Source organism: Eurosta solidaginis, chromosome 1 (genome assembly GCF_040869045.1).
Source record: "Eurosta solidaginis isolate ZX-2024a chromosome 1, ASM4086904v1, whole genome shotgun sequence".
Classification (NCBI taxonomy): Eukaryota; Metazoa; Arthropoda; class Insecta; order Diptera; family Tephritidae; genus Eurosta; species Eurosta solidaginis.
The window spans coordinates 204,995,642-205,020,953 of NC_090319.1; the positions used below are offsets into that span (position 1 = coordinate 204,995,642).

At 34.9% G+C, this 25,312-nt stretch overlaps 1 protein-coding gene across 6 annotated transcripts in view; it reads left to right on the forward strand.

The window, feature by feature from the left end:
* LOC137240702 (acetylcholine receptor subunit alpha-like) overlaps nt 1–21,749 on the forward strand; it is a 339,359-nt gene extending 317,610 nt beyond the window's left edge. For 2 of the 6 annotated variants that reach the window (XM_067767323.1, XM_067767303.1), the window contains exon 4: nt 21,681–21,749. In XM_067767323.1, the coding sequence (XP_067623424.1) occupies nt 21,681–21,716 (36 nt within the window). In that variant the 3' untranslated portion in view covers nt 21,717–21,749. The remainder of the gene's footprint in view (nt 1–21,680) is intronic. The other 4 variants (XM_067767330.1, XM_067767338.1, XM_067767312.1 and 1 more) reach the window with 4 other exon arrangements.
* Nucleotides 21,750–25,312: the final 3,563 nt, after the last annotated feature.

Below are 25,312 nucleotides of genomic sequence, written 5' to 3' on the forward strand. Positions count from 1 at the left end.
GAGGAATTTCTTTGCATTTTAATGGTAGTGGACTGAATAATTTAAATTTTTAATTTTTGTTAAAATATTTTATGGGATTTCACCAGAGGCTAGGTGAAATGTTTGAAGTTGATTGATTATTATAAATATTCCAACTTACTTTAACATATTCTTTATAAAAATTTAAGATAATTTTTTTTTGAATTTAAAAAATTTTAATTTTTCTGCTACTTCTTTTCCATAAAGAAATTTTACTTTATGTTTTAGTGGGAAAAAAAAAATTTTTTTTTGAAAAAATTTATCCAAGGTTTAATACAATAGTTTTTTCTAAAAACCTAATTTTCTTTTATATCCTACTTAAAGAGTGCAAAAAAAAAATCCTAAGCAAAAACTTTCGTTTTTGCTAATGGTTTAGCGTCCCTGAGGCCGCTCAATTGATTCTAAAAATGTATACTTAAATATTTATAACTCCTTGTCGGTCTGGATGTAGTTTGCCGTTGATTTGCTGTTGCTGAAGATTTCCAACATTTATTCCACCTCTTTTGCTTATATTTGATCCGTCATTTTTATTCCAGCTTCCTTACGTTTTTATTTGATCCGTTCTCCTTATTGCCTTTTTATTCCACTTCGCTTATGCGTTTACTTGATCAGTCATCCTTCGATTCTCATTTGCTCCAATTTTCATAACTGATGGTTTTGGTTTTAATTTGTTCAGCTCCTGATGATGTTAGCAAAAAATTTTTTGAATCCTTTTTGTAGCGTAAAATATCTTCTTTCTTTGTATCTTGTTACGTTCAGGACTACTTTAGTTTGGCAGGATCTTTAGTCCTTTCTTTTCAAATTCTTGGCAGTTAGTGCGCCGTTTGTGAGATGGCAGGATCTCTGTCCAGGCAAGATCTAGCGAATTTTGCTTATGCGCAAATTTTCAGCTAAGTTAAGATCAAGCTGGCAGGATCTTCTCCAGTCAGAACGTTTTAGCAGTTGTGCTGATTTTTGTTCTCTCCTGGCAGGATCGTCATGAAATATTCGTAATTGAAAGACGTTGCACGTTTGATTGTGCGACATTAAGTCTCTGCTTTATTGAATAAATTATTGTCTTTTATACTAATTTACTTAACCTATACATTCATAAATATCTTAATACTAATAACTAAAAATAAGTACATAGGAATTGGGTTATGCATACATGTACGTTTGTATACAGTCTTTGTATACATGTAGTTTTGTATGCATAACTCCATACATGTAGTTTTGTACAATTTGCAGCGTCAGCAGATCAGTTTGAATATTTTGGTATTTTCCCACAATTAGTTGAATGTTTGTATGTATATTACAATGGGTTGTGTGTTTATATGTATAATTTATTAACTGTGATATGTGTCTCATATTCGGCAGACGGTGCGGTCTGGGTTAGTTCAATAATTGTAATATGATTATTACTAAAATATATTTGAATTTGTTATGCGTAAAGCCGCAAGTATGTTACAGTAGGTGTGGCATATAATGATACAATACAGTGTGTGACGTATAATGCTACAATAGGGATATATATTTTTTCTCGTATCCAACCAATATATTAATATAGAGAAATTCAGTTTAGGGTCAAAGACCTCGGAAAAATGCTTTCCGTGATCTGGATCTGTGATTCCGGGATCGCATTTCTTCAAACAACGTATCGATCATGATATTGAATTCTCCGCTCTCTTCAATTTCACATCTTTCAGGCAGCATTTAAAGATGATCAATTTTTTTTAATAAATGTTTTTTTAATACAACAGACCGAGGTCTCGCTGGCCTTCTCTGCCTTTTGTCATAGTGCTTGACTTACTTACTTAATTGAAGCTTAACCGTCGAAACGGTTATGGCCGTCCAGAAGGCGCTCCAGTCGCTTCTTTTCTCTGCCAAGCGACGCCAATTGGTCACACTAAGGGAGTTTAAATCGTTTTCCACCTAGATTTAAAAAAAAACACAGCTAATATTATTATCTGTATTTAATTAGCGATACATGCTGACATTGCTTTATACAATTGTTTTGTTATTAGCCGTGTTTTTTTACACGCGTATACGTTTACGTTTGCGCGTAAAAAAACGCGTATCCTCGCTTAGATAATGCTTAGGAGACCCATCTAGCGGCAACTAGCTAGAATACATGTTGTAACGAAAAGCGAAGACACACACCTGTGGTGGTATAACATATAGCGAATCGGTTGCGATGAAGAGGTGAAACATATTTATTGAAATTTAGGAGTACTAATTTTATGCGCAGCCGCCGTGGTGTGATGGTAGAGAGCTCCGCCATCCACACCGAAGATCCTGGGAAAAGCAACACCAAAATTTTAGAAACAAGTTTTTTCAATTAGAAGAAAATTTTTCTAAGCGCGGTCGCTCCTCGGCAGTGTTTGGCAAAGCGCCTAAAATTACTCAATATAATTTAGATTAAAAAGCATATAGAATTAGGAATTATTATGCACCTAAATGATGAATAGGAATAGCAACAAAAAGGCAACACTTAGAGACCAATTGCAAAGCGAGGAGGGGGACATTCATATCGCTGAGTTGATAAAGGCATCTGCCTTTACACTAGTATAGTATAAAGTGTGAATGTGGGAGATTTCGGGTTCAATACTCAGCTCCCGAGAAGCTAGCTGATGAAGAAGTGAAATTCACAAACATGTGCTACTAACCATCGACGTTTGTAAGCATTGTAATTTTTCTCTAATATCTATTTCTAAAAATAGTAATAAGTTGTGGATCTAACGAGTACTCTTTGTCGCTAGTTCGCATATGCCATTAGTCCGACCCATAATTTCAGAGCTTTTGTGATTTAAAAAATGAGTTTCGATGACGGATCGTAACACGTAATACGGGCCCAGGTGATATTATTTCACTAGATGAGGATTTTTGCAGCAGCCCATATACTTTTTTCTACAAGCTCTTGCGTTATTGGAATTCCTCGGTGCTTTTTCCGTAGACTGATAGTATTAATTGTTATGTTTGCTTTTATTGGTGTATAAATTATTATACATAGAAAATGAGTAAATTAGAAAAAAAAAACACTGTTATTGTGTTGCATTAATAGTGCTTCGCACCATTCAATGGGCACGACCACTCACAAATTGTCATCAAAGTCCTCTAACGGAAGTCCAAGGAAACTCGCTGTTACAACATGGGCGGACCAGAGTGAAATAGGGTAGGTTACACATTATAATTGATAGGATGGTTGGTGTCATGGGGTTATTTATGTAACCCCATTTTATTTGTAGAAAAAAGCTAGGTTCATAGACCGTGTAGCCGAAGATCTCAAAACCCATGTCGGTTTATCATCAGCTATCCACACATTGAAGACTTGGGGTTTTAGCGCATCAAGCCATCAATGCAGTTGGTAAGTTTCTTTTTATAACTCTCATTTGTTTCTTTTATTCTTTGACAATTGAGTGCGCCAATTAGGTGTTTTTGTCTCACAAGACGAGAATTTTTGTAGCAGCCCATATAATTTTTTCTCTAAGCTCTTGCTTTATCTAAATTCATGATTGTTTTTCTGTAGACTAAAAGTATTTGTTGTTGTTTGATTTTATTTGCCTATAAATAATAAATAATTACACTAGTTTGTCTTCAAGACTAGGTTTTTTGGTTTTTTAAATTATTATGCAAATTATTATACATAGAAAATGAGTAAATTAGAAAAGAACAGATTTGAAGTTCATAGACCGTATAGCCGACTATTTCAAAACATATCATGGTTTATCATCAGCGATCCAAACAATGAGGGCTTGGCGATTTCATTGTGAAATGAACATTGAGGTGTTCTTATTCCGTTTTTCCCAATTTTGACAGACGCCATGCATAGTTTAGAATGAATACAGAAACATTTTGCAGAAAGCTAATTCTTTGTGACGTGAAGTTTTTACGAAAAATGAAACAGTAAAAATGTATTACTTTTGTAATACAAGCAATTAGAATAGCATAATGGGATAATGGACTCTTTATTCAAAATATTTTGCTTTTTACTTTGTTATGGCCGCAGCTTTTATTTTTTATTTGGTTCATAACTTGACTTATCAATGTTCCGTCCGGGGCGTCTGTTAAGAGGATAGAGCTGAAGTCCTCATAGAACTTAGGCCATCTTTGATTTCGTTGGGTCCGTTAGGACAGAGAAGGAGTTTTTTTGCTAGATTCCAACTTTTTTGATGTGCACACGTCTTGCGTTTTTTTTTTTTTATTATTACGGTCTTTAAGACCTAGTTTAGGTTAAAATAAGAGATTAAACATAAATACTCATGTCACATATAGTGACGTACAAATTAAAACAATTTTTCTTTGAACTTACTAATATTTTCACAGTCTTTCAAATCAGAAGGTAACTCATTATACATTTTATACCCTAAATATTCAAGAGACCTTTTGGCGAACTCAGTTCTTATTCTAGGCAGTCTTATATTATTGCAATTTCTAGTTCCATAATTGTGGATTTCATGATTGTAATGTATTTTACTACTCAGGTAATTCGGTAACATTCCTAACCTAAGTTGGTGTATAAATTTCAGTGTGAAATAACTAACTGACTGTTTAATACTAAGCCAGTTTAATCTATTGAGCATTACAATTTTTGGCGTTCTTGGAGGACATTTTAAAATAAATCGCATTGCCTTGTTTTGCTGTATTTGAAGTTTCTTAATATATATATCATTACTTAATAGCAGAATAGTAGGACAATAAATAAAGTGTGATTCAATAATTGAACGATATACCAATATTTTATGACTTTGACTGATATGCTCACATGTTCTATACATGAAGCCTATTTTCTGTGCAATTTTCCTTTCCAGATAAGTCCACGTTTATGGCGATATCTCGAAAAGGCGTCCACCTATAGAACTAACGCCCACTCCCTTTTAAAATACTCATTAACACCTTTCATTTGATACCCATATCGAACAAACGCATTCTAGATTCACCCTTGGTCTACGTTTATGGCGATATCTCGAAAAGGCGTACACCTATAGAACTAAGGCCCACTCCCTTTTAAAATACTCATTAACACTTTTCATTTGATACCCATATCGAACAAACAAACTCTAGAGTCACCCCTGGTCCATCTTTATGGCGATATCTCGAAAAGGCGTCCACCTATATAACTTAGGCCCACTCCGTTTTAAAATACTCATTAACACCTTTCATTTGATACCCATATCGTACAAACAAATTCCAGAGTCAGCCCTGGTCCACCTTTATGGCGATATCCCTAAATGGCGTCCATCTATAGAACTATGGCCCACTCCCTCTTGAAATACTCTTTAATATCTTCCATTTGATACACATATCATACAAACAAATTCCAGGGTTACCCTAGTTTCATTTTACTACATGGTGATTTTCCCTTATTTTGTCTCCATAGCTCTCAACTGAGTATGTAATGCTCGGTTACACCCGAACTTAGCCTTCCTTACTTGTTCCATTTAATTACACATGCGCGAAGTGAATCTACCTAAGCTATTCAATCTACTCGACTGGTGTTCTACCAAGTCGAACAGTACTATTTGTATCGTATTCGGCATGATAATCGCGAGTAATGTAATCGCCGAATTAATTATTTTTTGGTTTCTTACAACGAATTCGACGTTCTTGCATCTATTTTGACTTTAAAACATGTTAGTAACCTAACCTAGTTCTACTTTTGATGTGACTAAATGAAGGTCGTAAAGACCCAAAAATTATATTTTTTTGGAATTCGTTAGTGAAGAATCCTTAACTTATATTTAGAAGTAGTTTATCTAAGGGCAATAAATGTATGCATTTTGTAAACGTAAGCATAATACACTACCAGTAATAATGAGTAAAAACCAATAAAACTAAATTCCGCAGACACATGCATAAAACATTAAAGTATGCAAAGTAGGCAGAACGCGTGACCTAATTAATTATTAGGTAATCATGAACTTTATTTACTTATTGCCAGGCATGTTATTTATTATTTATTAAAAGTTAAAGATATTTATGTTAGCGTAATCATTTATTCTGTATAAAAGAGTTACTACAATAAAGAACAGTGTGCAGAAAAGAACTATCATCCTTTATTGCATAACAGGATTAGTGACATACTAAGCCCATCAACTCATTTATGATTATAGGTACGGTGTTTATATCCTAGCGAAATTCAAATTCAATAACCCAACTTAACTCAGATAACCCCAGCATGACCATATGGTTACGCAAGAAGTAGTACTTGAATTAAAAAAAAATCAGAGCTCACTCCAATAATTTCCTTTGAAATAGCTTTTTCCATTTAATTACACATGCGCGAAACGAACTGCATTTTAAATTTTTCATAAAGTGTCTTTGTTTCGAAGTAAGCAGGTATGGAACAGATGTAAGAAAAAAAGATGGCAAAAAATGCGATTTTTGATAGCAACAAAAGGTAAGTACCCTAAATTTTTTTGAAGTGTGTTGTTTTCAAAAGAAGTTAAGATTCAATTTGAAATAAATAAAGTGAAAATATACGACAATTATATTTTGTAAAAAACTATATATTCTTGTTGACGATTACCGGTATTTTTTCCTGGTATGACCATATGGTCACGCTGTGATAGGTTAAATACTCATTTTATGTAACGTAATTTTTGTTCAAATGATTTGAAAACTTTGTAATTCGTGGTGAATTCTTTCCAAATTTGCAGACGTTTAAATACACAAGACGTTGTTAACTATCTCAATGACTTGTGTTATAGCGATGAAGAAGATTCACCCGTAGCTATATATATGTTACTTCCGGACAACGAAAATGGTGCAATCAGTGAAGAAGATGATGGTGATGAAGACGACGTAGGTAAGCCAGAGGATATGTGTGTAGGTCAATTGAACGCACCTTGTGAGTTAGAAGGGTTTTAACGATTGATATGAATGATGAGGAGGATAACTTGGAAGTTGCTGATTCTGTGTTGATCAGCATATTAGAAAAATCTTCGAAGAACTTGCAAACGAATTTGTTGGAGGAACAGGGCGAAATTTCAATAGAACCGTCATCACGACCTGAAACCTCTGTGAGTTTTTTGACGGTTACTCATAGGGATTTGCCTAAAATGTTTTTAGAAATGTCACACGCCACCTTAGTTATTAAATACGATACGGTATAAAATGTTTTTATAAAAAATAGTTTTGAATATACATATATTTAAATAAATGTTCTTTAATTCATACGTGTTTAGTTGAAATATGTAGCATAAATCTTTGTTTTACTTCAAATAAAAACATGGGGAAAATCACCTCATATCATGCCCAGTGTGACCATTTGGTCACACCTCATAAGTCGGTTTAGGAAAAATGCCTTGAAATATAGATATTATCGAAGTGACCATTGGACCTATAAAAGTCATCGCTTAAAATATTTTAGAAATCCCAGACAAAAAAAGTTTCAGGAGGATTCAAGTTAACACAACAGCCTATGGTGAATCTACCTAAGCTATTCAATCTACTCGACTGGTGTTCTGCCAAGTCAAACAGTACTATTTGTATCGTATTCGGCATGATAATCGCGAGTAATGTAATCACCGAATTAATTATTTTTTGGTTTCTTACAACCAATTCAACGTTCTTGCATATATTTTGACTTTAAAACATGTCCCAATGTAGGACTTTTGGTTCCTAATAAAGTTTTGTTTTCTATCGTATGTGACGATCCCATTTAACATAGACTGACGTACCACGTAATTTTTTTTTTTCGTATGATTTTCGATCCGTGATCGTATTTTACGATTCGGTCCCTGTTTCTAACGTAATCAACTCGGTGTCACCAGTAGCGTTTGTGCGATCAATGTTTATAAATTAGGCCGGCGTGTTTTCCTGGAATAAACAGCACGAGAATATACCACGTTACAGCGGTAGGTTAATCACAAAGATATTAAGGGCACTCATTAAACCTCTTAAATGCCTCATAACTTCAAATTTTGTATGAAAAATCATTTAACAGTTACGCGCACATTTCATCGTGTAAACGCGGTGAACTCAAAGGAGTGCAACCTTGCAGATATTACAGCAGTCATTTTCATGAGAAATCTGCAACATCAACAAGTTATTTACAAGAATTTCTTCTTAAAACCGTTTTTGTTTTGATTTTTTGCTTTGGAAATATTTAATTTGTATAATAATCACAATTTTGTTTGACAATAATACAGCTGATCGATAATTCAGTTTATCAAGAACATTACTAGGTGTTAAGCAAAAACCCCTTACCTCTGGTGAGGGGAAGCAAATGAGTAGCATTTAAAATAAAGAAGCAAAATAATGTTTCCAAATGAGAAGCGATTCAATGATTTTTTATAGTTTATATACAAATTCTAACATCTATGTTCCTATGCTAAATTCATGTATACATGTGTATATCTAGTAGTAAATCTAAAAATGTATTTTCGAGAAACCTTTGAAAACATTTTCTTTTATGATCTTTTTATGTGAGTGCTTCCTTTCACTTGCTTAATTTCTAGCTGATATTAGTTACGTTCCAATGACGCGTGAATCAGATGCGGATAGAAATTTAACATGCAAATGCAACAACAACGTTGTGATCCTGATAGTTATCCGGTTCAATTTCTGATCCGTATAGCAGTTCTGGTCGTTTCGTTTTCGTTTTTTGGCTCAACTATATGTTTGGCTTAACTCTACAGCGTGTTGGTGTTATACGAATGGAATGGAATGAAAAGATAAAACTTAGCAGCTTTGGTTTCATTTTCAGATCAATTCTAAACAAAAATTCCGTGCGAGTTTTTTACCTTCTCCTATCCCTCGTATTCTAAATGAAAATTCCTTGTGAGTTTTTTGACTTCTCCCTTTCCTCCTATTCTGAACAATGTTCGAAAAAGCGAAAATCGGTTATGGGAGAAAAGTAGGTATTATGAATGTGAGTGAGAGGGAAATTTCTCTGCCATTACCTAGGGGTTTTTTCACTTGTTAAACGTGATAGGATCGCATGTCTTCAAACAACGTATCGATCATGATATTGAATTCTCTGCTCTCTTCAATTTCACATCTTTCAAGCAGCATTTAAAGATAATCAATTTTTTTTTTTTTAATAAAGTTTTTTTTGATACAAGTCTTGCTGGCTTTCGGTGTCTTTTGTCATAGTGCTTGACTTACTTACCAGAAACGATATAATATAGAGACATTGCATAGAAGAAAAAGCGTGTGAGGCAAGCTTCACAAAATTCTAGTAGGTCACATTCACCACTTACCACAGAAGAATTTGTTAAACTACCACTGTCTGTATTTGTAATTTAACAAATATTTGTACACTTTTTATTCAGCTAATGTGTTCAGAATTCACATTTTTACTCTCTAAAACTCGAATCAGTGTATTTCTGTGCTTAAATTATGTTAAAAATTGTGTTAAAGTTTTTGGTGTGGTGAAAGTGACCTACTAGAATTTTGTTACGCTCCGCTGCTTTCCACCGAAGTTCGCGCATGCAACATCTTTATCTTCAAAAATTTTTGTACTTACTTACTTAATTGACGCTTAAGGCTCCATTAGTGATACTTAGCATAGACTTGACTTGACTTGAGAGCTGTCACTTACAGTTCTGTTAAATGAACATTTCATGTTACTGATTACTCAAAACTTGGCAACACTTAACTCGACTTAGAAGTCTGTTGAATTTTGATTTTCTATGTAAGTTCTAAGTGACGTTTACATTTTGAGATGCCATTTGTTTGTTTCCATTTCATTTTGACATTTTGTCATACAAATTGACATTTATTTAAAAATAAATTTCAACGCTGATTATAATGCTAGATTGTATGCGCCAAGTGGAGTATAATCGTGGCTAAGTTGCCAAGTTTACGCCAAGTCATGTCAAGTCTATGCTAAGTATCAGTAATGGGGGCTTTAACCGTTGATACGGTTATGGCCGTCCATAAGGCGCTCCAGTCGCTTCTTTTCTCTGCCAAGCGACGCCAATTGGTCACACTAAGGGAGTTTAAATCGTTTTCCACCTAGATGTAAAAAAAACACAGCTAATATTATTATCTATTTTAATTAGCGAGACATGCTCACATTGCTTTCTACAATTGTTTTGTTATTAGCCGTGTTTTTTTACACGCGTATACGTTTACGGTTGCGCGTAAAAAAACGCGTATCCTCGCTTAGATAATGCTTAGGAGACCCATCTAGCGGCAACTAGCTAAAGAACATAGCACAGACAAAGACACAGGTGGTATAATATATAGCGAATCGGTTGCGATGAAGAGGTGAATTAGTGTAGAATTTTATGCGCAGCCGCCGCCATCCAAGAAGATCCTGGGAAAAGCAACATCAAAATTTTAGAACAAGTTTTTTCAATTAGAAGAACATTTTTTTAAGCGGGGTCACCCCTCGGCAGTGTTTGGCAAAAGCGCCTAAAATTACTCAACATAATTTAGATAAAAAAGCATATAGAATTAGGAAGTAGTATGTACCTAAGTCATGAATAAAGGAATAGCAACAAAAAGGCAACACGTAGAGACCAATTGCAAAGCGAGAAGCGGGACATTCATATGGCTGAGTGGATAAAGGCATCTATATACACTAGTATAGTAAAGTGTGAATGTTGGAGATTTCGAGTTCAATACTCAGCTCGCGAGAAGCTAGCTGATGAAGAAGTGAAATTCAGAAACAGAAACCATCGCCGTTTGTCAGCTTTGTAATTTTTCTCTAATATCTATTTCTAAAAATAATAAGAAGTTGTGGATCTAACGAGTACTCTTTGTCGCTAGTTCGCAATTGCCATTAGTCCGACCCATAATTTCAGAGCTTTTGTGATTTAAAAAATGAGTTTCGATCACGGATCGTAACATGTAATACGGGCCCAGTTGATATTATTTCACTAGACGAGGATTTTTGCAGCAGCCCATATACTTTTTCTACAAGCTCTTGCGTTATTAGAATTCGTCGGTGCTTTTTCCGTAGACTGAAAGTTATCTTTGCTTTTATTGGTGTATAAATTATTGTACATAGAAAATGAGTAAATTAGAAAAAAATCTGTTGTTGTGTTACATTAACAGTGCTTCGCACCAAGGAAACTCGCTGTTACAACATGGGCGGACCATAGTGAGATAGGGTAGGTTACACATTACAATTAATAGGATGGTTGATGTCATGGTATTATTTATGTAACCCCCTTTTATTTGTAGAAGACTTGGCGTTTTGGAGCATCAAGCCATTAATGCAATGGGTAAGTTTCTTTTTATAACTCTCATTTGTTTCTTTTATTCTTTGAAAATTGTGTGCGCCAATCAGGTGCTTTTGTCTCACAAGACGAGAATTTTTGTAGCAGCCCATATCATTTTTTCTCTAAGCTCTTGCTTTATATAAATTCATGATTGCTTTTCCGTAGACTAAAAATATTTACTGTTGTTTGGTTTTATTGGTCTGTAAATAATTACACTAGTTTGTCTTCAAGACCGGGTTTTTTGCTTTTGTAAATTATTATACATACAAAATGAGTAAATTAGAAAAGAACAGATTTAAAGTTCATAGATCGTATAGCCGACTATTTCAAAACATATGATGGTTTATCATCAGCGATCCAAACAATGAGGGCTTGGCGTTTTCATTGTGAAATGAATATTGAGGTGTCCTTATTCCGTTTTTCCAAATTTTGACAGACGCCATGCATAGTTTAGAATGAATACAGAAACATTTTGCAGAAAGCTAATTCTTTGTGAAGTGAAGTTTTTTTATTACTTTTGTAATACAAGCAAATGAGCTGTCGAAAAAGTTATCTTGTTGACATCACCTTTATTATTGCATAATGGGATGGATAATGGACTCTTTATTCAAAATATTTTTACTTTTTACTTTGTTATGGCCGCAGCTTTTATTTTTTATTTGGTTCATAACTTGACTTATCAATGTTCCATCCGGGGCGTCTGTTAAGAGGATAGAGCTGAAGTCCTCATAGAACTTAGGCCATCTTCTATTTCACTGGCCCGCTTTACGTTTAGGACAGAGAAGGAGTGGGAAGGAGTTTTTTTTGCTAGATTACAACTTTTTGATGTGCACACGTCTTCCGTTTCACCACACGCCTTCCATTTTCAATGTTAACAGTTAACACGACATGTTAAGTTAGCATGCATTTGGGGAAACATGGTAAATCGCAAGACGTTTCACACGCAAATGGTTCGTGGATCGTAAGCGAAAATCGCCATAAAACTCTGTTTACGATGAAAACCATTCCCTAGTAACAGTGTAACTGTCAAACTATTTCTACATATATAATAAGTACTAAATTAAATTGAGATTTAAAAAAAGAATTTTGATCACGGATTACGTAATACGGGCCCGGTTTCACAAGCCTTGCTATGGAATCTTAACATGAGTCATCGTACTATTTGTTTCCTTTTCAGTATGATACTAACGCGGACGAGTTATAGCGAGTTTGATTTCTTAAACCAATTCGACGTTCTTGCATCTAATATGACTTTAATACATGTTCCAACGTAGTACTTTTGGTCCTTAAAAGAGAAATTCATTCAAAACAAATCAAGATTTGTTTCCTGTCGTATGTTATAATCTCATTTAACTTAGACTGGATTGTCACTTAATTGCTTTTCGTATCGCGTATCGTATTCGATCGGTAAGCGTATTTCTACAGTCATCCACACAGTGTCGCCAGTAGTGTTTACGCGCTCATTGTTTAAAAAGTTAGAAAACGGTTCGTGACATCTAGTGTGTAAAATATGTAAAATATTTACCTGGAATAAAATTTGTGACAGCAGGACAGCAGCAGGTCTTCGTAAGGTAACAAAAAGGATACAAAAATGGAAGCCATTCTTTTATTCTGTTACCATCGTCAATTGAACGCGCCAACCAGGTGTTAGAGAGGGATTTTTGTATCCATTAAGTCTTAGCTTCATGGGTGGTTTTCATTGTGAAATGAATATTGAGGTGTCCTTATTCCGTTTTTCCCAATTTTGACAGATGCCATGCATAGTTTAGAATGAATACAGAAACATTTTGCAGAAAGGTAATTCTTTGTGAAGTGAAGTTTTTACGAAAAATGAAACACTAAAAATTTATTAATTTTGTAATACAAGCAAATAGAGCTGTCGAAAAAGTTATCTTGTTGACATCACCTTTATTATTGCATAATGGGATAATGGACTCTTTATTCAAAATATTTTTACTTTTTACTTTGTTATGGCGGCAGCTTTTATTTTTTATTTGGTTCATAACTTGACTTATTAATGTTCCGTCCGGGGCGTCTGTTAAGAGGATAGAGCTGAAGTCCTCATAGAACTTAGGTCATCTTCTATTTCATTGGGTCCGCTTTACGTTTAGGGCAGAGAAGGGGTGAGAAGGAGTTTTTTTGCTAGATTCCAACTTTTTTGATGCGCACAAGTCTTCCGTTTCACCACACGTTATATACAAATTCTAACATCTATGTTCCTATGCTAAACTCATGTATACATGTGTATATCTAGTAGTAAATCTAAAAATGTATTTTCGAGAAACCTTTGAAAACCTTTTCTTTTATGATCTTTTTATGTGAGTGCTTCCTTTCACTTGCTTAATTTCTAGCTGATATTAGTTACGTTCCAATGACGCGTGAATCAGATGCGGATAGAAACTTAACATGCAAATGCAACAACGGTCTGGTCGTTTCGTTTTCGTTTTTTGGCTCAACTATATGTTTGGCTTAACTCTACAGCGTGTTGGTGTTATACGAATGGAATGGAATGAAAAGATAAAACTTAGCAGCTTTGGTTTCATTTTCAGATCAATTCTAAACAAAAATTCCGTGCGAGTTTTTTACCTTCTCCTATCCCTCGTATTCTAAATGAAAATTCCTTGTGAGTTTTTTGACTTCTCCCTTTCCTCCTATTCTGAACAATGTTCGAAAAAGCGAAAATCGGTTATGGGAGAAAAGTAGGTATTATGAATGTGAGTGAGAGGGAAATTTCTCTGCCATTACCTAGGGGTTTTTTCACTTGTTAAACGTGATAGGATCGCATGTCTTCAAACAACGTATCGATCATGATATTGAATTCTCTGCTCTCTTCAATTTCACATCTTTCAAGCAGCATTTAAAGATAATCAATTTTTTTTTTTAATAAAGTTTTTTTTGATACAAGTCTCATAGAACTTAGGCCATCTTCTATTTCATTGGGCCCGCTTTACGTTTAGAACAGAGAAGGAGTGGGAAGGAGTTTTTTTTGCTAGATTACAACTTTTTGATGTGCACACGTCTTCCGTTTCACCACACGCCTTCCATTTTCAATGTTAACAATTAACACGACATGTTAAGTTAGCATGCATTTGGGGAAACATGGTAAATCGCAAGACGTTTCACACGCAAATGGTTCGTGGATCGTAAGCGAAAATCGCCATAAAACTCTGTTTACGATGAAAACCATTCCCTAGTAACAATGTAACTGTCAAACTATTTCTACATATATAATAAGTACTAAATTAAATTGAGATTTAAAAAAAGAATTTTGATCACGGATTACGTAATACGGGCCCGGTTTCACAAGCCCTGCTATGGAATCTTAACATGAGTCATCGTACTATTTGTTTCCTTTTCAGTATGATACTAACGCGGACGAGTTATAGCGAGTTTGATTTCTTAAACCAATTCGACGTTCTTGCATCTAATATGACTTTAATACATGTTCCAACGTAGTACTTTTGGTCCCTAAAAGAGAAATTCATTCAAAACAAATTCCTGTCGTATGTTATAATCTCATTTAACTTAGACTGGATTGTCACTTAATTGCTTTTCGTATCGCGTATCGTATTCGATCGGTAAGCATATTTCTACAGTCATCCACACAGTGTCGCCAGTAGTGTTTACGCGCTCATTGTTTAAAAAGTTAGAAAACGGTTCGTGACATCTAGTGTGTAAAATATGTAAAATATTTACCTGGAATAAAATTTGTGACAGCAGGACAGCAGCAGGTCTTCGTAAGGTAACAAAAAGGATACAAAAATGGAAGCCATTCTTTTATTCTGTTACCATCGTCAATTGAACGCGCCAACCAGGTGTTAGAGAGGGATTTTTGTATCCATTAAGTCTTAGCTTCATGGGTGGTTTTCATTGTGAAATGAATATTGAGGTGTCCTTATTCCGTTTTTCCCAATTTTGACAGATGCCATGCATAGTTTACAATGAATACAGAAACATTTTGCAGAAAGGTAATTCTTTGTGAAGTGAAGTTTTTACGAAAAATGAAACACTAAAAATTTATTAATTTTGTAATACAAGCAAATAGAGCTGTCGAAAAAGTTATCTTGTTGACATCACCTTTATTATTGCATAATGGGATAATGGACTCTTTATTCAAAATATTTTTACTTTTTACTTTGTTATAGCGGCAGCTTTTATTTTTTATTTGGTTCATAACTTGACTTATTAATGCCATCTTCTATTTCATTGGGTCCCCTTTACGTTTAGGGCAGAGAAGGGGTGAGAAGGAGTTTTTTTGCTAGATTCCAACTTTTTTGATGCGCACACGTCTTCCGTTTCACCACACGCCATCCAATTTAATGTTCACAGTTAACATGACTTGTTAAGTCAGCATGCATTTGGGGACACATGGTGAATCGCGCGACGTTTCACACGCAAATGGTTCGTGGATCGTAAGCGAAAATCGCCTTAAAACTCTGTTTACGATGAAAACCATTCCCTAGTAACAGTGTAACTGTCAAACTATTTCTACATATATAATAAGTACTAAATTAAATTGAGATTTAAAAAAAGAATTTTGATCACGGATTACGTAATACGGGTCCGGTTTCACAAGCCCTGCTATAGAATCTTAACATGAGTCATCGTACTATTTGTTTCCTTTTCAGTATGATACTAACGCGGACGAGTTATAGCGAGTAATGTAATCGCGGAATTATTTATTTTTTGATTTCTTAAAACCAATTCGACGTTCTTGCATCTAATATGACTTTAATACATGTTCCAACGTAGTACTTTTGGTCCCTAAAAGAGAAATTCATTCAAAACAAATCAAGATTTGTTTCCTGTCGTATGTTATAATCTCATTTAACTTAGACTGGATTGTCACTTAATTGCTTTTCGTATCGCGTATCGTATTCGATCGGTAAGCGTATTTCTACAGTCATCCACACAGTGTCGCCAGTAGTGTTTACGCGCTCATTGTTTAAAAAGTTAGAAAACGGTTCGTGACATCTAGTGTGTAAAATATGTAAAATATTTACCTGGAATAAAATTTGTGACAGCAGGACAGCAGCAGGTCTTCGTAAGGACACAAAAAGGATACAAAAATGGGAGCCAGCCTTGCTTTTATTCTGTTACCATCGTCAATTGAACGCGCCAATCAGGTGCTAGAGGGGATTTTTGTATCCATTAAGTCTTAGCTTAATGGGTGGTTTTTCGATAGACTGAAAGTATTTATTGTTTTATTTGGTCTTATTGGTCTGTAAATAATTAATTATTATATTTATTTGTTTTTTTTTAATACCGGGTTTTTCCGTTTTTGTAAATATATATTTTACTAGTTCTACTAAATCAAATTATTATACATAGAAAATAAGTAAATTAAAGTATTTCTGTGCTTAAATTATGTTAAAAATTGTGTTAAAGTTTTTGGTGTGGTGAAAGTGACCTACTAGAATTTTGTTACGCTCTTGTTACGCTTCCACCGAAGTTCGCGAATTCAACGTCTTTATTTTCAAAAATTTGTGTACTTACTTACTTATTTGACGCTTAACCGTTGAAACGGTTATGGCCGTCCATAAGGCGCTCCAGTCGCTTCTTTTCTCTGCCAAGCGACGCCAATTGGTCGCACTAAGGGAGTTTAAATCGTTTTCCACATAGATGTAAAAAAAACACAGCTAATATTATTATCTGTATTTAATTAGCGAGACATGCTCACATTGCTTTCTACAATTGTTTTGTTATTAGCCGTGTTTTTTTTACACGCGTATACGTTTACGGTTGCGCGTAAAAAAAAACGCGTATCCTCGCTTAGATAATGCTTAGGAGACCCATCTAGCGGCAACTAGCTAAAGAACATAGCACAGACACAGGTGGTATAAAATATAGCGAATCGGTTGCGATGAAGAGTTGAATTAGTGTAGAATTTTATGCGCAGCCGCCGCCATCCACACCGAAGATCCTGGGAAAAGCAATATCAAAATTTTAGAACAAGTTTTTTCAATTAGAAGAACATTTTTTTAAGCGGGGTCGCCCCTCGGCAGTGTTTGGCAAAATCGCCTAAAATTACTCAACATAATTTAGATAAAAAAGCATATAGAATTAGGAAGTAGTATGTACCTAAATCATGAATAAAGGAATAGCAACAAAAAGGCAACACGTAGAGACCAATTGCAAAGCGAGAAGCGGGACATTCATATGGCTGAATGGATAAAGGCATTTATATACACTAGTATAGTAAAGTGTGAATGTTGGAGATTTCGAGTTCAATACTCAGCTCGCGAGAAGCTAGCTGATGAAGAAGTGAAATTCAGAAACAGAAACCATCGCCGTTTGTAAGCTTTGTAATTTTTCTCTAATATCTATTTCTAAAAATAATAATAAGTTGTGGATCTAACGAGTACTCTTTGTCGCTAGTTCGCAATTGCCATTAGTCCGACCCATAATTTCAGAGCTTTAGTGATTTAAAAAATGAGTTTCGATCACGGATCGTAACATGTAATACGGGCCCAATTGATATAATTTCACTAGACGTGGATTTTTGCAGCAACCCATATACCTTTTCTACAAGCTCTTGCGTTATTAGAATTTATCGGTGCTTTTTCCGTAGACTGAAAGTTATCTTTGCTTTTATTGGTGTATAAATTATTATACATAGAAAATGAGTAAATTAGAAAAAAACTGTTGTTGTGTTACATTAACAGTGCTTCGCACCAAGGAAACTCGCTGTTACAACATGGGCGGACCATAGTGAGATAGGGTAGGTTACACATCACAATTGATAGGATGGTTGATGTCATGGTATTATTTATGTAACCCCCTTTTATTTGTAGAAGACTTGGCGTTTTGGCGCATCAAGCCATCAATGCAATGGGTAAGTTTCTTTTTATAACCCTCATTTGTTTCTTTTATTTTTGAAAATTGAGTGCGCCAATCAGCTGCTTTTGTCTCACAAGACGAGAATTTTTGTAGCAGCCCATATCATTTTTTCTCTAAGCTCTTGCTTTATATAAATTCATGATTGCTTTTCCGTAGACTAAAAATATTTACTGTTGTTTGGTTTTATTGGTCTGTAAATAATTACACTAGTTTGTCTTCAAGACCGGGTTTTTTTTTTGTAAATTATTATACATACAAAATGAGTAAATTAGAAAAGAACAGATTTAAAGTTCATAGATCGTATAGCCGACTATTTTAAAACATATGATGGTTTATCATCAGCGATCCAAACAATGAGGGCTTGGTGATTTCATTGTGAAATTAATATTGAGGTGTCCTTATTCCGTTTTTCCCAATTTTGACAGACGCCATGCATAGTTTAGAATGAATACAGAAACATTTTGCAGAAAGGTAATTCTTTGTGAAGTGAAGTTTTTACGAAAAATGAAACACTAAAAATTTATTAATTTTGTAATACAAGCAAATAGAGCTGTCGAAAAAGTTTTCTTGTTGACATCACCTTTATTATTGCATAATGGGATAATGGACTCTTTATTCAAAATATTTTTACTTTGTTATGGCGGCAGCTTTTATTTTTTATTTGGTTCATAACTTGACTTATCAATGTTCCGTCCGGGGCGTCTGTTAAGAGGATAGAGCTGAAGTCCTCATAGAACTTAGGCCATCTTCTATTTCATTGGGCCCGCTTTACGTTTAGGACAGAGAAGGAGTGAGGAGTTTTTTTTGCTAGATTCCAACTTTTTGATGTGCACACGTCTTCCGTTTCATCACACGCCTTCCATTTTCAATGTTAACAGTTAACATGACATGTTAAGTTAGCATGCATTGGGGGAAACATGGTGAATCGCAAGACGTTGCACACGCAAATGGTTCGCGGATCGTCAGCGAAAATCCGCCATAAAACTCTGTTTACGATGAAAACCATTCCCTAGTAACAATGTAACTGTCAAACTATTTCTACATATATAATAAGTACTAAATTAAATTGAGATTTAAAAAAGAATTTTGATCACGCATTACGTAATACGGGTCCGGTTTCACAAGCCCTGCTATGGAATCTTAACATGAGTCATCGTACTATTTGTTTCCTTTTCAGTATGATACTAATGCGGACGAGTTATAGCGAGTAATGTAATCGCTGAATTATTTAGTTTTTGATTTCTTAAAACCAATTCGACGTTCTTGCATCTAATATGACTTTAATACATGTTCCAACGTAGTACTTTTGGTCCCTAAAAGAGAAATTCATTAAAAACAAATCAAGATTTGTTTCCTGTCGTATGTTATAATCTCATTTAACTTAGACTGACGTGTCACATAATTGCTTTTCGTATCGTATACGATCGGTAAGCGTATTTCTACAGTCATCCACACAGTGTCGCCAGTAGTGTTTACGCGCTCATTGTTTAAAAACTTAGAAAGCGTTTCGTGACATCTAGTGTGTAAAATATGTAAAATATTTACCTGGAATAAAATTTGTGACAGCAGGACAGCAAGGAAACAAAAAGGATACAAAAATGGGAGCCATCCTTGCTTTTATTCTGTTACCATCGTCAATTGAACGCGCCAATCAGGTGCTAGAGGGGATTTTTGTATCCATTAAGTCTTAGCTTAATGGGTGGTTTTTCGATAGACTGAAAGTATTTATTATTATATTTGGTCTTATTGGTCTGTAAATAATTAATTATTATATTTATTTGTTTTTTTTTAATACCGGGTTTTTCCGTTTTTGTAAATATATATTTTACTAGTTCTCTAAATCAAATTATTATACATAGAAAATAAGTAAATTAGAAAAAAAAAACAGAAACAAAGTTCAAAAGCCGGTTATTTCAAAACCCATGATCGTTTATCATCAACATTGAACGCTTGGCGATTTCATGATGAAATGAATATTCAGATGTTCTCATCGCGTTGACGTTTCCCCCTAATTCTGACCAGTTCGCCATGCATATTTTAGAATTCAAGAAGAATTTTACAGAAAGCTAATTCTTTTGAGAAAGCCTTTACGAAAAATGAAATTATCAAAATCTATTACTTTTGTTATAAAAGCAAATAGAGCTGCGAAAATTGTATGTTATTGTAATTGCATAATGGACGCTTTATCCAAAATATTTTTACTTTGTTATATACTTATTTACTTTGTTTACTATATATCAAGGAAAATTATCGGTAAAACACCATGTCGTAATTCCTTAATATTTGGAGTTTGAGTCCCACGGGGACCCAATTTGTGTCTGTAAGAAATATATTTAGGGGTTTCAAGTTTTTTAAGCTAATTATTTTATTCAGGCATGCTTAACCAACGAACCGATATCATTTTGTTACGATACTCATGACTTTGTTTCGTTTATTAACGTTAATTATCGTAACGAAATGATATGGGTTCGTTGGTTAAGCATGCCTTATTTTATTTATGCATAGAGAAAGTTATTTTAGTGTTCGAAACGTTTGCACAGCCCAGGACATGAAAGGGTTAAAAGCTGCATATGGAGCATTAAAAAGGTTGGTAAGGGACAGATTGTACGCATTCTTTCAGTTTTCGACTTTAAATATAGACAAACCATAAGTTTTTAAGACAAATTATAGTACATTAATAGTAAGTAAAGTTAAAGTATTTATTATTATGTTTGGTTTTATTGGTCTGTAAATAATTAATTATTATATAATTTTTTGCCTTCAGGACCGGGTTTTTAGCTTTTGTAAATATGTATTTTACAAGTTGTACAAGTATTATTGTAGCAGCCCATACCATTTTCCCTTTAAGCTCTTGCTTTATAGAATTCCTGGGAAATTCATCCGTATACTGAAAGTTTTTATTGTTATGTTTGCTTTTTTTGGTCTGTAAATAATTAATTATTATATTCGTCGTTCAAGAACAGGTTTTTTGTTTTCGTATTTTAAAACCCATTACGGTTTATCATCAGCGATCCACAGATTGAAAGCTTGATGTTTTAGTGAATTCGCCTTCAGCAAGGATTGGATTCTTTTCCAACTCTGCAACAAGCTCCGTGAATTGGTTGTTGTTGGTTATTTTTCCATTTTTGAAATTTGATTAAAAATAAATAAATATAGAATAAATAAAGCTTATTTTAATAATTTTTAATAGCCGAATGTTGACAAATTTTGCGTCGCGTCACGTCAACACAATTTCAATATTGTTTTAGCCGATACCCAGCATCAACACCCGTCAATAGTTATCGACTTCGACAACGCCGATACCAATTCATTTCCACTATTGACAACCATAATAGGGGTGATTATCTCATTAGAAGAGAATTTTTGTAGCAGCCTATATTATTGTTCCTTAAAGCTCTTACTTTATAAAAATTCATTGGTGCTTTTTCCGTAGACTGAAAGTATTTATTGTTATGCTTGGTATTATTGGTCTGTGAATAGTTAATTAGTATATCAATTTGTCTTTTTGAAGACCGGTCTTTGTAAATATATATATTTTACAAGTTATTTGGTATCTAATTATTATACATAGAAAATGAGAGAATTAGAAAAAAATTAAAAGTATTTATTATTATGTTTGCTTTTATTGGTGTCTGAATAATAAAATATTATATTTATTTATATACATAGGATTTGAGTAAATTAGAAAAAAAGCTAGGTTCATAGACCCTGTAGCCGAACATCTCAAATCACATGACGGTTTATCATCAGCGATCCACACATTGAAGACTTGGCGTTTTAGCGCATCAAACCACTAATGCAATTGGTAAGTTCCTTTTTATAAATCATTTTCTACTTTTTGTTGCTTTTATTCTTTTACCGCCGTCAATTGACTGCACCAATCAGCTGCTCTTGTTTCACAACACGAGAATTTTTGTAGCAGCCCATATAATTTTTCCTCTAAGCTCTTGCTTTATCTAAATTCATGATTGCTTTTTCCGTAGACTGAAAGTATTTTTTGTTATCTTTAATTTTATTGGTACATATGTAAATTATAAATAATGTTACTAGTTTGTCGTCTTCAGGCCCGGGTTTTTTGTTTTTGTAAATTATTAGGTATATATAGAAAATGAGTAAAAAAAGGATTAAAGTTCATAGACCATATAGCCGAATATTACAAAACCATTATAAACCTTACCAAGATCGCTCAATATTGTCACACACACAACCATCACTAATGGCCATATTACGAAAATCTTTAGGGAAATTCATGTTAAATTTTTAAACAGACATTAATTGTGATAATTTTAGAATATATGGCATTTAGGACACCTTATTTATTAAGAGAAAGTGCTTGCTTATATTCAAGAATTTAGTTATTTTCTCTACATATATCTTGAATATTGATACAAAGCTTGAATGTATATTCATGCAATGCAACTCCGCTCTTCCTGCTGTTCTTCATTGAACTCCATTCGACTGCCTTCCACTCTTTTCGCAACATAACCTCAATTGAAGTTGCCAAAGTATATGGTAAACAATGTTCAAAACACATTAGGGTTTATCATAAGCGATCCACACACTGAGGTCTGGCCTGTTCTTAACCCGTTGACGATTTTCCTAATTCTGACATGTTCGCGATACCTATTTTAGGTTTGAGGAAGTTTTTACGAAAAATGAAACAAACACAATTTATAATTTTTGTAAGACAAGCAAATATTTTTATTTTGCTATAGCCGCAGCATTTATTTGGTTCATAACTAGACTTACCAACATTGCGCCCGTGGCGTCTGTTAAGAACATTAAATAGTGCTATGAAATAGTCAAAGCCACAACCAATAATAGCCGGAGTCCAATTCTTTTACATAGAACATAGGCCATCTTTGCTTTCATTGGGTCCACTTTCCCGATAAATAATTGAAAACCATTTTCACTCAAACAGTAGCAATGCAGCTGTCAAACTACATATTTCTACAAACTATTTGTTTCCAGATCACTTATGCCATTAATCCTATGCACCATTTCAAAGCTTATTTCCAACCTTCTACTAACGTTCGAATCACTATCTGTTGAATAAATAACTCCACTATTCAATAATGCAAAATGGCCTTTATTAAAGTACTTCACAATAACACTTCTACTGCCCAACAGATAGCGTGCTTAAATCAAACTGATTCGTCGTGCCTCAGCTGCTGCTGATTTTATACTTTTTGGTTTCCTCGTTGACATATTTCTAGGCGTTTCTATTTCTAGAATTTGCTACCAGCTATAAAATTACCAGTTATAACATAACTACAGATGCATGTTATAGCTTCTCATATGCGCGTGTACATGTGAGTGATACTTCCACAGATAATTGCCTACTTTTGGGAGCATCTCAGATGAGATATATGCATGTGTTTGTGCGTCTCTCTCCGCTGCGTGTCCGTACATATGTGTAGACATAATGAATGATTCGTTTATGTAGATACAAGTGACTGCCTGCTTTGTTGTTGTTGTGGCTTCATTTACTTAGCATCAGACTAGTGATGTGAGTATCACTTAGTGTCACTAATATTCATCACAATATAATCTCATTTAAATTAGCGGCCGCCGTGGTGTGATGGTAGCGTGCTCCGCCATCCACACGACAAGTTTTTTCAATTAGAGGAAAATGTTTCTAAGCGGGGCCCCTCGGCAGTGTTTGGCAAGCACTTAATGAAAACTCATCTGCCTTGCAGATCCCGTTCGGAATTAGCATAAAGCAAGTAGGTCCTGTCCTTGGGAACCAGCATCAACACTAGCAACAACATCAGCACTGAAATCCAGCGAAGAATCAATCTTGCCAATAAATGCTACTTTGGACTAGGTAGGCAATTGAAAAGTAAAGTCCTCTCTCGGCGAACGAAAATCATACTCTACAAGTCACTTATCGTACCCGTCCTGCTATATGGGGCAGAAGCATGGACCATGACAACAGCAGATGAAGCGGCTTTGGGAGTGTTCGAGAGAAAAGTTCTTCGAAAGATTTATGGACCTCTACGCGTTGGCGATGGCGAGTACCGAAGAAGATTTAATGATGAGCTGTACGAGCTATACGCAGACATCAACGTAGTCCAGCGAATTAAAACGCAGCGGCTGCGCTGGCTAGGCCATGTTATGCGAATGAAAGATGATGCTCCGGCCAAGAAAGTGTTTCTATCGGAACCCGCCTATGGAAGCAGAGGCAGAGGGCGGCTCCCACTCCGTTGGAAGGACCAGGTGGAAAACGATTTAAACTCCCTTGGTGTGACCAATTGGCGCCGGTTGCCGGAGCGAAGGAGAGACTGGCGCGCCTTGTTGGACGGCCATAACCGTTTAGACGGTTAAGCGCCAATTAAGTAAGTAAGTAAGTAAGTAGGTCCTGTCCCACCAATTTGTAGAAAAAATTAAAAAGGAGCACGACGCAAATTGGAAGTGAAGCTCGGCTTAAAATCTCTTCAGAGGTTAGACTGACATATCACGTAATTGTTATTTGTATCGTGTCGTATTCAACCCGTGATCGTATTTCCTGATTCGGTCCCTGGTTCTACCGTCATCAACTCAGTATCGCCAATAGCATTTAAGCGCTCATTGTTTAAAAAAATTAGAAAGGGGTTCGTGACATCTAGTGTGTAAAATTAGTAACATGTGCATTGTAGACCTTTGGAACTTTGTGGGACGGTTTCGGCTCCGTTCTCGCCACCAGACTAAAAACGCATTTTTGTGGTGTTAATAGCATGGCGCCAGCGCCAATGCCGGAGCCAGCTCAATGGTAGCTCATTGACGCAATGACTCCAAGCGAATTTTTGACGCTACTTAGTAGTGAGTGCATAGTACATTTCACTTGCGCTATTGAGTGAAACGATTTTTGTGTGTCAGGCACGAGTTTGGTAACTGGCGCTACTGGCAATGATGACACTGAGCTGATGACGGTAGCGCTGGTAGTTCAGCTTTTGAATCAGAGAAAGAATTGATGACCCGTGTAAATTATTATGGCTTTGGCTAACTTTGGCTGTGACTTTGAACTAAATAAATGCTGCGGACATAACAATCATAGTCATTTTTGGGTTTTGTATTTTAGTTTTATTCCCCAATTAATATGGGTGTGTTTGAGCAGCCAAATAGTAACAGTAGTATTGCTAAAGTGCTGCTTAGTTGATGGAATATAGCTAACTTCCTAGTGATGATCAAAAGATTGTCAGCATATCGTTCAACGAACGCGCGAAATTGCCACATCTGCTCAAATTTTCTAAGATTTTCCATTGTTGATTTAACTTAAGCTGTTATGCCAATATTTTTTAGCCAGCTTATTTCAAATAGGC